General features: G+C 37.7%; 2 protein-coding genes and 2 long non-coding RNA genes across 4 annotated transcripts; 2 read left to right on the top strand and 2 right to left on the bottom strand.

Moving 5' to 3' along the window:
- Window positions 1–390: 390 nt before the first annotated feature.
- On the top strand, window positions 391–946 carry LOC119083519. The gene is made up of 2 exons (XR_005088882.1): window positions 391–514; window positions 580–946. It is a non-coding gene; the product is annotated as an uncharacterized LOC119083519 (long non-coding RNA).
- Window positions 947–4383: 3437 nt separating this feature from the next.
- On the top strand, window positions 4384–5043 carry LOC119083520. The gene is made up of 3 exons (XR_005088883.1): window positions 4384–4568; window positions 4633–4836; window positions 4885–5043. It is a non-coding gene; the product is annotated as an uncharacterized LOC119083520 (long non-coding RNA).
- A 344-nt stretch (window positions 5044–5387) lies between these two features.
- LOC119083516 lies at window positions 5388–7318 on the bottom strand. The gene is made up of 3 exons (XM_037193233.1): window positions 6785–7318; window positions 6449–6728; window positions 5388–5704 (listed from the first exon to the last, which is right to left on the bottom strand). The coding sequence occupies exons 1-3, from the start codon at window positions 7203–7205 to the stop codon at window positions 5608–5610; spliced, it is 798 nt and encodes a 265-aa protein (XP_037049128.1). The 5' UTR covers window positions 7206–7318; the 3' UTR covers window positions 5388–5607.
- Window positions 7319–10948: 3630 nt separating this feature from the next.
- On the bottom strand, window positions 10949–13020 carry LOC119083515 (BUD13 homolog). The gene is made up of 4 exons (XM_037193232.1): window positions 12809–13020; window positions 11484–12734; window positions 11232–11416; window positions 10949–11164 (listed from the first exon to the last, which is right to left on the bottom strand). Exons 1-4 carry the CDS (start codon window positions 12916–12918, stop codon window positions 10992–10994), a joined length of 1719 nt encoding a protein of 572 aa, XP_037049127.1. The 5' UTR covers window positions 12919–13020; the 3' UTR covers window positions 10949–10991.
- Between the last annotated feature and the right edge of the window lie 2262 nt (window positions 13021–15282).

Below are 15282 nucleotides of genomic sequence, written 5' to 3'. Positions count from 1 at the left end.
TCATATAAATATGTAAATAGGCTCATCTGATATATGAAATAAATAGTTGCCGTAACAAAAAAGTTTGGTGTTTGATGTGGCGAATATTTTCGAATACTCAAATTATGAAATATATAAGTGAGCTTTCATGACATCTGTTTGTAAAAGCTTCCTTTGGAAAAAAAAGTTGAAAATCGTTTCAAAAGTTTCATAACGATTGTGAGGTGTGGGACCCCTGCCAACAATGAATCATATATGCGGAACAAACAACAAACAGTTCGTTAAGATTGTTATTTATCATCCGATTAGAATATTGTGTTTGGCATATGTTGCAAAAAAAAGATGCAAAGGTGGCAACATTTTTCGTATAAATATTGCTGTTTTCTATCGATATAGCATCAGTTGCAAGCCGATAAAAATATCCGAAACAATATCAAGTTATTAGAAATCCACGAGTTAAACAAAAAATTTAATTTTCTAAACATGTTTCCGTATACAGCCGTGTTAGTAGTTGCAGTTTTAATTGTGGGAGGAGGTGAGAATTGTTTGCTGTTTGACGGTGCATAACTTTACATTAAAATTTTCCCGCCATTGCTACAGGTTCTTATGTAGCCGGTGATTGTCCAGGAGATGGAAACACTTGGACCAACACCCAATGTTCGAATTCGGTTGTTTCCGCTTCCACATTTACCGACAGCAACATAGACAGTTCTACAATCAAGGCATCAACTCTGACTACATCAACAGTTAAAGAGTGCTCCACTGTTGATACATCAACTCTTACTTCGTCGACCATAAGTGGTGGTTCATCGGTTACTAAGTGTACACTTACTGATAGTACTGTTGACAACCAGAAGTTGTGTGGCTGTACCGTCACAGGAAATGATTTTTCTAATTGCGCATGTTAAATGGATCGACAGCAGAAAATTAATAAATTTTTAAAATTTCAAGTTGGGAGTGTAATTGAGGCGTCGGCGTTTTTTTTTATTTGGTTGTTTGGTTTCCAAAGACTTTCAAAAGAAGTGATATCGCCCAATGATCACTTACAGTGGAAGTGTGACGCAAGTCTCTTTACCCACTTACAAAAGAGCTGATATCGGTCGAGGTGACGCTTACAGTTTGGACACGCAAAAAAATACGTCAAAATTGGCAGATTATGACTATGAGGATATAGTGTAATGCAAAAAAAACATTTTCGTATTGTCTGCAATAAAGGGTGTTGAAAAGATTTCTTGCTTATGTCTTGAACAAAACCGAAGTCGTGTGGATTACAGCCCCTCGCTTCGCTCTGGCCACAAAGTTCACATTCGGTCAATCTCTTTATTCCCTTGACTGAAAGTCAAGGGTCTTATGCCAGAAAATACCCTAAAATGTTAGTAACCATACAGTGTATGAAAAATTATCAAAACTTTAATTGTTTGAAATAATTTTTTTTTGTCACGACGATAACTTGAGTAATTCTTAACCGATTTGGATGATTTTTTTTAAATGAAATTCCTGAGGTTAAGTTCGAAGATGAGCCATGTCGGGATAAGGTTCTGGAAACTATTCCAGAAAAACATGATTTTATTGATAATTGTAATTGATAATACAGTGCTGATAATTGCTATTGTGATAATGATAATTTAATGATAATTTAATGTGTTGTGGTGATATTATATAAAATGTTATTAAAAACGTAGAAGAATGGGATTTCTGAGGTTAAGTTCGAGGATGGGCAATGTATAAGGTTCTGGAAACTATTTCAGAAAAATAAGTATCTGATAATAATTGGTAATAATAATATTGTTCCCTTGACTGAAGTCAAGGGTCTTACGCCAGAAAATACCCTAAAATGTTGGTAACAGTTTACAGTACAGTGTATGAAAAATTATCAAAACCTTAATTGTTTGTAGCCATTTTTTTTTGTCATCACGATAACTTGAGTAATTCTTAACCGATTTTGATGATTTTTTTTAGAAGGTGGGCTATGTCGGGATATAAGGTTCTGGAAACTATTCCAGAAAACAGGATTTTACTCTGTTGATACTTGATAATACATGATATTATACCGCTGATAATTGATTTTGTGATAATTTATGATAATTTAATGTGTTGTGGCGATATTGTATGAAATGTTATCAAAAACGTAATTGTTTGTAACCATTTTTTTTGTCATGACGATAACTTGAGTAATAATTCTTAACCGATTTTAATAAAATTTGTTTTAATCGACGAGGAATGGAATTCCTGAGATTAAGGTCGGAAGCTATTCCATTTACTATGTTGATAATTGATAATTATTGGTAATTGATCATTGATGATTCCCTTCACTGAGAGAAGAAGATACGTCTGTTTTGAATGAAGTCGTTGTCGTTCCTGTTGTCAAAGTTCGGATTAACAGTTAATTGGAACAAACTTTTAGGACTGTCGTATGACTTTTAAGAAAACAAAATAATTTACCGCATTAACTTAAGTATGGTTGCCACTCAACAAAAAAGTACTCCTTGAGATAGCGAACTGTCAAGTAAACAAAGCAAAAATTCATTATTTTTTTTCTTTCACACGGAGTATTTTTGTGGTAAATGGTAAATGGAGAAATAAAAATGGTTACTACAGTGGTATTATTGATATTTAGGTATTTATCTTCGTTCTGGTTACTTCATTTTCGCATTAATGCCACAGCGAAGAATTCGCCTAATTTAAAATACAATGCACTACGGCAATTATTTTTTATTTAATGCCACCACGAAACAGGCTGTTGGCGCAACCTTCTAATAATACAACCTTGGAAACCACAGCGGATCATACTGATACAGACAGAGTGTGAGTTGTGTGGATTGAGTGGAATTCATTGAAAACGTCAAATTCCTAACAAAAAAGACATTTGAAATGTTGGCGACTGTACCTGAAATTACATATACAGTGAGCATATAGTATTACAAACAAGCAATTCTAACATTAGACAACTCCGACGAGTGTGAAGTTTTCGGCCCGAGCGAAGCGAGGGTCGAAATTCACACGAGTTACGGTATCATATTGCAATCTTAGACAGCTCGAACGAGTGAGAAGTTTGCGGCTAGGCCAAACCTAATATCGGGGGTCGAAATTCACACGAGTTACGGTATCATATTGCAATCTTAGACAACTCGTACGAGTGTGAAGTTTGCGGCCCGAGCGAAGCGAGTTTGACACGAGTTGCGGTATCTTACTGCATTAGTTAACAACTCGGGTCTTATTGGATTATTGCACAATTTAAACGAATACAAAGTGACAACATTTCATTTTTGTAGAAGTAAATGTATCAAATTGAGAATTGTGTTAGATTATTACATCCATACCGTGACAAAAAGGCTTGGACTTCAGGAATTGTCCATTCTCACCCAGATGAAAAAATCAGTTAAAATAAAATAAGATAATCAAACCTGAAAGAACCAGGTTAAGACAACCCTGAGTTGATCACGAAGGCGGTGACACACAAAAACAAAATTCTTTCAGAACCTTGATTATAATATTCTGTAATATAAGGTAAAAGCAAAATGAAATATCTAGTCTGGTTTTTGACAATTGAAATTCAGTTGACAAAAATGAGGCTCGATAATTTTGTTTTGCTTTCACTTTAATTGATTAATTATTTTGGAAAAATTATCAGTCAAGGGACCCGACCCGCCCAAAAGGTGGGACCTAGTTCAAACAATGAACACAAAATCACTCACTCAAATTTTTTCAGAACAACTCCTAGATTATATTACTGCGATACTTTCCATTACCAAACTTAGCCTCAGGAATTTCAGTCCTTTTCGAAAAAAAAAGTTTTTGAAAATCCGTTAAGAATTACTCAAGTTATCGTGTTATCAAGGAATAAGTAGAGCGTGACAAACATTTCCATGTATTAAAGGTTTTCTGCCATACATTCATGCATTTTAAATCATAGGAGTGAACATTTTGTGACAAACATTGTAGAGTCTTTATCATACGTAAGACCAACGCACATCAAGCGAAAGTGCTTCGAGTGACAGCTGCCAAAATAGAGTCCTATTTTGTATGTCCCAAATGTCCCAATTTTTTTACAGTATCAAAATTTGTTTGATACACTGTCCCGTTTCAGTACTCTATTTAGAGTACCCCTTATGCTTGAAGTGCGTTGGTCTTACGAATGATAAGCACTCTAAAATGTTGGTCACAAAATGTTCAAAAAAGCGAACAAATGAGAAAAGCTTTCATGACATCCCTTTTGAAAAATAATATAAATTTGAAAATCATTTCAAAAGTTTCATAACGATTGTGGGGTGTGGGACCACTGCTTAAATGAGTCATATGCGAAACAAACAACAACACAAACAATTTGTTGAGATTGTTATTTATCATCTGATTAGAATGATCAGAATATTGTGTTTGGCATAGGTTGCAAAACAAGGTGCGAAGGTAGCAACATTTTTCGTATAAATATTGCTGTTTTCTATCGATATAGCATCAGTTGCAAGCCGATAAAAATATCCGAAACAATATCAAATAATTAGAGATCCAAGAGTTAAACAAAACCGTTAATTTCCCAAACATGTTTCCGTATACAGCCGTGTTAGGAGTTGCAGTTTTAATTGTAGGAGGAGGTGAGAATTGGTTGCAATTTTACGGTGCATAACGTTTCTTCTAATAATTCCCCGTGTGCTGCAGGTTCTTATGTAGCCGGTGATTGTCCAGGAAATGGAAACACTTGGACCAACACCCAATGTTCGAATTCATTTGTTTCCGCTTCCACATTTACCGACAGCAACATAGTCAGTTCTACAATCAAGACATCGACTCTAACTACAACAACAGTTAAAGAGGGTTCTACTGTTGATACATCAACTCTAACTTCGTCGACCATAAGTGGTGGTTCCACTGTTGATAAATCAACTCTAACATCGTCGAACATAAGTGGAGGATCATCTGTTACAAGGTGTACACTTACCGGTAGTACTGTTGTCAACCGGAAGATTTGTGGCTGTACCGTTACAGGAAATGATTTTTCTAATTGCGCATGTTAAATGGATTGACAGCAGAAAATTAATAAATTTTTAAACTTCCAAGTTGGGAGTATAACTGAGACATTGAGGTTTTTTTTTGTTACAAATTTTTCTAATAGCGCAACCACTTACAGTAGAAGTGTGACGCAAGTCCCTTTATCCACTTACAAAAGAACTGATATCGGTTGGGGTGTCTGCTGTAAAAGGCGTTGAAAGGTTGTCTTGCTTATGTCTTGAACAAACCTGAAACTCTTGTGGATTACGGCCCTCGCTTCACACTCGTTTAATTTCTAGCCTCGTACGAAGTACAAGGGGGCTCATAGGATTACGATGCCGTGTGTAATTGATGGAATTCGAAGCAGACGGTAAGGGTAAAGTGTTTGTCTGTGTTCATATTTGACGAATAGGATTGTATAAATGCTTTTGTTCTTTAAAATATTTATTAAAGAGTAATGTGATAAGAATTAAGCCTAGCAATAATTATTTATACATTTTCATCAAACGAATTATCAGCAATGTAATCAAGACTCTATTGCTATCGTTTTACTTTCTTTGAGTGGTCATATTTTTTCATATCACCTTTTATCATAGTGTACACAAGACCGAACGTCTGCTGGAACCAAAGTTTTTTTTTATATTCTTATACTGCCTCAAGAAACAGTTTTACTATTATCAAAACCTGGGCCATCATCCAACAAGTTTTGTGAAGGTTAATCATAGAGGACGAACTCGAAGCTCTAGAAACAAAAATGGTATAGTTAAATAACACATTAAACAATCGATATCACAGAAATGATGACAGGTGACCGTACAGGTAGAATGAATACAGATCATCTTCAAGATACAGTACTTTCAGACGTAACCTAACTTAAGTTTTGTTAAATGTTTCGTTCATTCATTCATTTGTATGAGATTTTTTTAACGTGGTTGGCATTTCAAACGGCCTTGAAGATTATGTATATCGAAATTGCAAAACAAAAGCAAATAGATCATGTCCGATTAACTGTAAACTCGAACACTGACTGCTACACAATCATTCATATAGAACCCTAACCACAACTCTGTGAAAAAATTGTAATTTTTGAGCTGCCGTTTAATTTTGTGTTTTGTCCGGATCAACAAGAAAACATTAAATTTAATAGATTTCCAATGTATAAAAGGTGAAACTATAATTGTTTCTTGTATGGCATAGCTGTTTAAGCTCATTATTTTACAAGAAAACAATGCAAACATTTATTTCTATTTTCAAACTTGAACAAAGTGCCTCCTCTTTTTCGCTGCACATACTTTCAGGTTAGGGTTTTCTGTGGATGATTTTTGACATTTCGAATAACCTTGGCCTTGATCTATACCATTTGACGTATTGGCTACATAGCTGTTAAATGTCATTCGACATGTTCGACATATTCATTCTACTTGTAGAGCTTGTAGCGTCAGCTCAGCGCCACCTGTTATCATTTCTCTGATCGATATATTCATACTCTGGACGTTCGATGCCGATCACGAAAGCTGTTGCAGTGTATCCAGCCGTAACGTTTCCAGTTACTTGCAATGTTGTAAGCGTTCCTTGGGCGCTGGTATAATATTGGTCAACACTGTTCAGTGTGCGAAAAGTTCTTATGGCACTGTATGGTAAAATATTGGAAACAGCTTCGTTTATATCTTCATTGAAATACAGTTGACCAGTATATTTGGCCGTCGTTGTTTGCATGCCGTAGTACAGTTTGATGTGAATGTGCACAGCCCGATTGACGTACCAACCTAATACATATCTGTAAAATGATTATCGGGATTTTCGGGCAACATATACACCCAACCTGGATAGATCGTTCTGAATTTAACTTCTCCATTCGCATTTGAGGTTTGGATTCCACGAAGAAAACGAGTTTCATCCGTTGGTATACCGCGACTGATGTTATACCCATTACCTGCACTTACGAATCCCGAATAAAATCCGGTTGAGTTGCATTGCCAGATATCAACAATGATATTTGGTAGAAGTTCACAAGTCTTGGCATCCCTAATGAGAAAAGTCAGATCTAGTGGTATTCCTTGTTCCCCGTCTGTAACATCTGAACGCTCAAGCAGCCTATCTATGTGATAAGGACCTTCGATCGTTTCTGGTGATAAAACACATGCGTTCTGTCTGGTTGCTAAACCGTCATTCGACAATAGATCACACTCGGACGCTTTAACAGTTACAGCGATAAACAATGCGAATAATGTTTGCAGGAACATTTCGATTCCAATTCCTTTTCGTTTATAATTAGCTTCAAACTAGAACTGACTACTCAACGGTTTTGGTATCTCTTGCACTGATGACAGTTTTAGGCAAATTAAACGACTGTGATAAAATGCAGGTACAGGCATGTGACGGGAGTGAAATATCTTATCACATTTATTTCATTGATCATTAAAAGATTTATTAGTTGCTCTGAAAGCTAGGTAAGTCTTCAGTACGTTACCGCTTTTATCTAATTTTATGACACGGCAAATTCATGAATATCTGGTTTTTCAATGAAAAATAATTAACGGAATTACATAACCAACTACATCACCAAAGACTATAAATTGGAAGGGGGTGGACTCGTTCATACGAGACACTCACCGTAAACTTGACATGTTCCTACAACGCAACAAACACATCGTGATCCTGAATAGTGACAAATATAAACGGTCGGTTATAATGTTCAGGACGGAATACGAATCGAAAATGTCGACACTGCTAGCCGATCGAACAACGTACGATGTTGTTGCACAGAACCCTATCAGAGGGTTGATGGAAGAAAGTGATGCTCTAGTACAAAGCCTTTTCGACGAACGAATCATCGACGATGAAACTCACGAGTCGGTCATCCAATTTCCATAAACTTTCTTGTTGTCGATCGGTATTGTAAATATCTATCACCCTAAAACATTTTTTGAGCTCAGTGGGGGTCCGCCCAATTATGCCCATTTTCATATGGGGTTTCACAATCGTCATTACGTAGAAAGGATTTTTAAACCTGTCACAGATGTTACAGACGGCTAGCATATTACCAGTATTAATATCGGGTTTATTACTTCAATCGATCAAAGTATTTTTAATCTGTTGATTTCAAATCTTGTACTTCAATTTTTTTAAACAAGCATTTACTATATAAAAGACCATATTACCCAGAGCTTGTCTTTATTTTTGTCGTTGTTGAAACCTCAGCTTCATATTATAGATAACAGATGAATAGTCGTATGTGACAGGTTCACCCCTTTTAAATGACATTAAGAGCGTTCAGTTAGACACACTATCAAAAACAGAGAAAAATGGGTCATATTTAGGTACATAAATCTGCCAGATCAAGGCTTAAACTTACTTCTTTGGTTTGTCTTTCATTTCGTTATATTTTTATCGGATAATTTGCAAATATAACTATTAGTTATTAACTAATAAATGGGCGCGAAATCACAGCATAATTACGGTATGTGGTACATTTTAATTCAATATTCGACCAAGCCGGGTCAATAAAACACTTTTCTTTAAATTGTGCTAATTACTTTATTTAACCTACCACGGTTTCAACTGCCATGCAGTCATCATCAGGGTTCTTTATTGACCCCTGATCAATAAAGAACCCTGATGATGACTGCATGGCAGTTAAAACCGTGGTAGGTTAAATAAAGTAATTAACAAAATTTAGAGAAAAGTGTTTTTCATACCTAGGACCCGAAAAGTGCACTTTTTCTCCGTCCTCGCCTTTCTCGCCTTCGGCTCTATCCCACGCTAAAAAAGACTTTTAGTCCTAGGTACGAAATGTACTATTATTGACCCGGTTTGGTCGAAGATTGGTACCAACTTACGTCGCGAATCCTTAATTTGGACTTTAATTATCACATTTGGTTTCACATTTTGTAAATTACTTGATTTCGATAATGATTTTCACATTTAATTTACTTCTGCAAGGCACAAAGGCGCACAAAGGCTGCTAGGACTTTCGCGCCGCGTCATTCACAATAATTGACAAAATGACACATTTTGTATAAGGAAGATGTCACTTTGTGGGTTATTGTGAATGACACGGCGCGAAATTCCTCAACACCCGCACAAGCAGCTATGTTTAAACGAATCATTACACTATTTATAATGAAAATTATGAAATTATGTTTTATTTTGATTAAGGCTCGGAATAGGTCGACCTCGGTCAACCGCGGTCAAAAATAAGATTGACCTGAAATATCAGGTCAGGTCAAGTAAAAAAACAAACCTGACCTGACCTCAAGCTGATTTTATCAAACCTGATTTTACCTACTGACCTGTTTGATCTGTTTCTACGACACTGAAGAAATATCGAAATATCCTTAGGTTTTGTAATAGAAACTTTAAAGCAGAGTAATTGGGTTACACTGGCCATTGCAAGTTGAGCACTCCGAGATGTTCCTGCGATCTAGAGAACGAAACGGGTGCACATACAATATCCGGTTGCACCAAATTTGTTTAACTAAGTCGCAGGATGCTGCAAGACTGTGAGGTAGCTCCTTCAGAAATTGCCGCAATTGGACCTGACGTTCTAGACGTTCCTAGCGGCAACAGGAAACTTACAATGATTTACGTGATGACCGGTAAAGGTAACAAAGGATCAACAGATCTGTGTTTTGAGGTCCTCACGGATCGTCCTAACCTAATAAATCTAAAATTGGGTTTCATGGAATAATTTTGGTAACGACTTCTTCTTCACTTTACTTTTTGCATACGACTATTGTGTCATTGTGACTTTCAGGGCCAGCGTTAAATGTTTAATTTAAACCATTACTGACGAGATGCATTCCCACTGATCATGTCAAGGGTCCCTCATTCGCAATTTTTTCTTTCTTGTGTTAGCCCCGGACGATGGTTTCTTTCATGTGCAACGTGCCTCAGATATGTTCACTCTTGATTTTGGTAACTTATAATTTTCACAAATTTATCCATGACTCAACACACATATGGCTAATTCCATGATCTATCTCGTGATGACCGGTTTTGAAATAGCTCGGGTCAGGTCTTTTGCCATCATCTCTTGAAATCTCTGGGGGCTGTACACTATATTTGGAACACCTGTACTAGAGAACTAAAATATCAGGTCAGGTCTGGTCAGTTTTTCGAGATTCAGTTTCAGGTCATTTCAGGTCGGGTCAAAATTTATCAAATCAGGTTCAGGTTAGATCAGGTTTCAGGTATTTACCTGAACCTGACCTGTTCCGAGCCTTAATTTTGATAAAATTAATTAAAAACACAATTTTTCTATCGTGACGGACATTTTGTTTTCACAATATTTGTATGGTGGCCTACTGCGATGTTCGAATTTCTATTTGTCATAAAGTATAACCACAATCATATTAAGACTAATCACAAGCGTCGAATGAAACAAGATGGCGACGTAGTATTTGGTTTAGTTTGTATCAAATCTCGGAACCTCTTAAATTTGACCATATTTGTCACTAAAACTGGATTTGACGAATAATTTTAGGATGTTAAACTACTGACGTCGACGGCCATAAAAGTACACAGGGAAGTTAAAACGTAGCAAGATGGGGCTCGTTTGAAAGCTACTGAAATTACCTTTCGACACTAAGCATGACCTGCTTAAAAATCTGGCTGACAAATGGGGACGTTTTTCGTATTTTCGAAATATCTTTTGACTTTGCCATACCATTTCGAAAACTTAAACAAAGTGACAGTTTGAATGGGAAAAATTCTATTTTCTCACCATGGAAGAGAAAGTGCTGCACTTTTCTCATTCGAAATGTCATTCGACCAGTCATTCGTCAAGAAAACCCAATTTTTGCATATCCTATTGAGGGAAGAAGATAACCACGACGCGATCATGAAAAATCATTTTCCAAGTGAAAGGCTACGGGAGAAGGAAACCACCAGACAATAAAGCCATTTCATGGGTATTACCGAACGAATCGTTAAAACCGTCGCCAATGCTCATCACTCCTTCTGTAATGAATTCGAACGCTTGAAATTTGAATAAAAAAATCTTTTATTGTCCAACACAGGCCCCCGAATTACATGTCTTCTGTACTGTATTTGTACGCTTCCTCTTCGCCAGCTTTTCTCTTACTTTGCACATCAAACCATTTCTTTTCGTAGCCGTTCGATCGATCAACACCGTCCCAGCGATATCCAGGTCGTATGCCGAATCGATTTTCCGGATAGGCGCCCTGATAGATTGGCTTAGCTGTAAAGGAAACGAAATTTGTTGGTTTATTATGCGAAGAAGTCACTCAACCGCATAGTTCACTTACCGGGTGTTTTGTCAGGTGCACTGTCCTTTTTGTTCCGAATATAAGCCAGCATTGGATCGCCGTCTCGTTCCTGCTGCTTTAGCAAATCTTCCAAATCTTTATCGTCTGAGTACCGAGCCAGGGGTTTGCTGGTTTCATGCAGATCTTCCTGTAAACGTGAATTGTATTCTTCCATCTGCTTCAATCTGTATGGGGGAACGGATACGTTCAGACGAATCGTTACAAAATGCTGAATATATGTCGCGAACTTACCCCTTTCCCCATTTGTCGTACAGACTTTTGCGCTCTTGTTCCTTCACCAGTTTTTCATGTTCTTTGGCTGCTTCTTCACCTAAGTCTCGGATGCGACCAGTTCTTCGATCTCTGACCACAGCCTCAGCATTTCTTCCCAACACATCGGCCGACATTTTGTTGAACATTTCCTCTTCTCGCCTTTTGAAAATGTCATTTTCCATCCGTAAGCTCTTAGCGTCCTGGAGTCCAGCTGCTTTTCCATCCAACGTTTTCGCCATCTTTGCCGGTACAATGGGGGAATTTCGATCTCTGCGAGATTTTGGACTCGTATCTCGGTCTGGAGACCGTCTGCGGTAGGCAGGAGATTTCGACTGTCGTCGCTCTCGATTCGATGCAGATTGGTAATTACTACTGTGCCTGTCGTATCGATCTGAACGGTCTCGTCTGTATGCTGGTGATCGGGATCGTCTCCGTCTCGGTGACCGAGAACGCCTACGTAAAGGGGAAGCGTCTCGTTCTTGCTTGATTTTGTTTTTTCGCGGTGGTGACTGGTCGGAGTCAGATCGTTCTAATCTATTGCGTCGCCGTGGCGGTGACTCATCTGAGTCAGGCTCCTCTTTCACTTTTCTTCGTGTGGGTGACATAACTGGATAGTTCTTTGTTCGAGGAGGCGACTGATCGGAATCGGAATGTCGACGATTTCTATGCGACACTTTTGCACGGCTGGGTGAATGTGGTTCTTCCTTAATTCTTCTGGGAGGAGAATGATCGGCACTGTTACTTTTCCTTCGTCTACGAGAAGGCGACATTCTTCTAGGTGGAGAATTGTCGGCACTACCACTTTTCCTTCGTCTACGAGGAGGTGACGCATCTGTAAAACGTGATGTTCGAGGCTTATCGGTGCTCTTCACCGACTGATGATTGCGATCGTCATCTCTTTTGCGCTTCACCCTTGGCGGACTTAGATCGTCATTGTCGTCAAACGTTTTTGACTTTCTGCTGGTCGAATCTTTTCCGGTGCTCCTGCTAACATTACCCTCGCGATCGGTATGTTGAACATTCAATGAACTACTGAAACCATCATCATCCGCAATCACTTTCCACTTGCTGTTGTTTTTGTAATCTTCTTTCGCTATCAATTCCGGAGGGCGATCATCCAGCACACCGACAATTGTCGGAGCATCTTCACCGATCACAAACACTTCCAAATCCTCGTCAGCAATTTGATGCAGCTTCGAGAGGTCAATGTCGTCGTCGATTATTTTAACACTGAAAATTAACAAAATATTTGAAGTCGATTCGGGTACACGAAGCGGGAAATTTTCATTTTACAAATTGTTTACCTTTGTCCGGCAATCGTTTTGCTCTTCTTCTTTTTCTTCTTTTTGTCAGTGCTTTTAGCGGATGACAAATATTTCTTCAAATATTCCTTCTGGCTTAATTTAGCAGCCATTGTACAGGTATTTTTATGTCTTCCAGGATGATTAAAACGACCAAAACGATTAAAACTCAGAGCTTTGACACAACCAACAAAAAAAAGGTTTTGGCACGTCAGTGTGATATAAATGTCATTCCATGCTGTCAACGACACTGTAAAAATATTTGAAGTGCGTTTCATGTTAATGTTGATACTATTGCACCATAGGTGGAGCTATATTTGATTCATCGGCATTTTTAAAAAAGAGCGCTGCATTCCTCGACACAGACCTTTCTTTCAATAGATTAAGATTGGCTCGTTCTGTATGTGTCTTTTATGTAGATGGAAGCACGGGGTTTTGGTTGGTTTTCAAATCAAGTCTGTCTATGTTGCCCACATTGCGATGTGAAGCATATGTTCAAGGTCTTTAATTTGTGCTAGGATAAGTCCTTTTTCACCGAGCGATCAACGTAACCTCACAATTAAAATATCTTGAAATTGTCTATAAAGGGTGGCACCGCCACAGTGTTCAAAATCGTTATTTCCACTATCATAAATCTATTTTTCACATCAGTATGTCACTTTGCGACCCCTTTATGTACCTAATTACCCTACAGTAACAGTAGACTTTCGAAAAATCAAGATTTTTTTTCGTTTTTTGGGTTTTGGAGCCCATTTTCCCCTTGAGAGGTTTCTAAATTTTCCTTGTTAAATATAAAAATCCTCAGGACGTTGCAACTTGCATTGAGACACCTCAAACATACTTCTTATGGTCTTTTCTATGTTACCCATCCTTTTGTCTTCACTTACTGCTGTAGAAATGTTAGAGACAACGATTTTATTTCATGAGAGGCTCTTTTGCAATTCTTTGGTTATTGATGAAAATGTGGATAAAGAGATCTGTTTTGCAGCGATTGGTGAGCAGGAAGGCGCACCGTGTAAAAAACAAAAATCAAAAACAACCAGAAACCGGTGGCGATCCACTTGTCAACGGACAATACATAAACAAATTCCTTAATCTATCAGTGTTACCCAAAGTTCTGAAAGAACAGGTTAAGGCAACCACGAGGGCGGGTCACACCAAATTTTGATCAACTCAGGGTTGTATATTAACCTGTTTTCTCAGAACCAGTGATATTTTAAACGCTACGAAAAATGGCTGGTTTTTGACACGTAAATGTACTCTTTGCTCAAGTTAGCATAGACAGGAACGGGCAATCTGAATTGATAAGTATATACATATGTCGAAACAAGAATCGAGAAGGAGTGGAACCAATGCTAATTTTTTTTTTCAAAAGCATAACCCCAATTGGAGACAAACAAAGATCGTTGTTGGTGACAAAGATTTTACTGATCGACCGAATGTTTGTGCCTATACCACGTTATGGCCTATGGCCATTTTCAACCGTGAGGTGACGACAAAAAAACGAGATATAACGGCAGAGCAATGAACCAAGGCTCTTTTTGTTTTACGAAAGCTAGTTTTTCGTTCGCCTGAATAGGTCTGTTCGAAGTGCGAGTGCCAGAGTAATTTTCGTGCATTTAAATGTCAAATTTCATCCATAACCTTAACGATTTTACGAACATTTTCTTTTTAGACAAGAAAGTTCGTAGGCATTTCAGCTGTATCTGACCGTTTAGTATAAGAATTGCATTAACCCTTTGGAATTAGGAGTTTAAAGTTTGAGGAATTCCAGCTTTGTAGTTAAAATGGTTAAGCTTACGGTTTTGACAAATGAAAGATTAATGAAAGCGCTCTTTAAGAACAAATTTTGAAGGTTGAGGCATTCCAGCTTTATAGTCAAAGTAGTTTAGCTTCCCGTCAAAAATGGCGACCATTGTGAATGCATGGACAAGTCACTTTTGTATTTATTTTTGATTTTTATTCGAAAAGTGCGTCCGGATCTACATTTTATTACTGCAATCCGTAGATCTAATTTGTAGGAAGCTAACGACATTAAGCTGGAAAAAATCTGTTCATCTTTCAACGCGCTGTTCGACGACAAACATCATCCACTACACAACAAACACGTGCTTAACCTGCAAGCGGAACATATAATGTTTGTCGTCGTACAGCGTGTTGTAAAGTGAAACAATTTTTTCCAGCTCAATGTCGTTAGCTTCCTACAAATTAGATCTACGGATTGCAGTAATGAAATGTAGATCCGGACGCACTTTTAGAATCAAAATCAAAAATAAATAGAAAATTGACTTGTCCATGTGTATGCTTTCACAATGGTCGCCATTTTTGACGGGGCATTATTGTTGGGATTATTGTTATTGTTGGACATTATCGTTTTTGTCCAAAAAAGCTGGCGTCCTCAAATATTTGTTTGGTTATGGCTCTGTGGATGAAATTTGACATTTCGTTGTTGCACTTGGAACGGACCTATGAATTTT

The sequence above is a fragment of the Bradysia coprophila genome, unplaced genomic scaffold, assembly GCF_014529535.1.
Source record: "Bradysia coprophila strain Holo2 unplaced genomic scaffold, BU_Bcop_v1 contig_687, whole genome shotgun sequence".
NCBI lineage: Eukaryota > Metazoa > Arthropoda > Insecta > Diptera > Sciaridae > Bradysia > Bradysia coprophila.
Note: the sequence above shows the minus strand (reverse complement) of the source record. Positions and strands in the feature narration are given on the sequence as shown.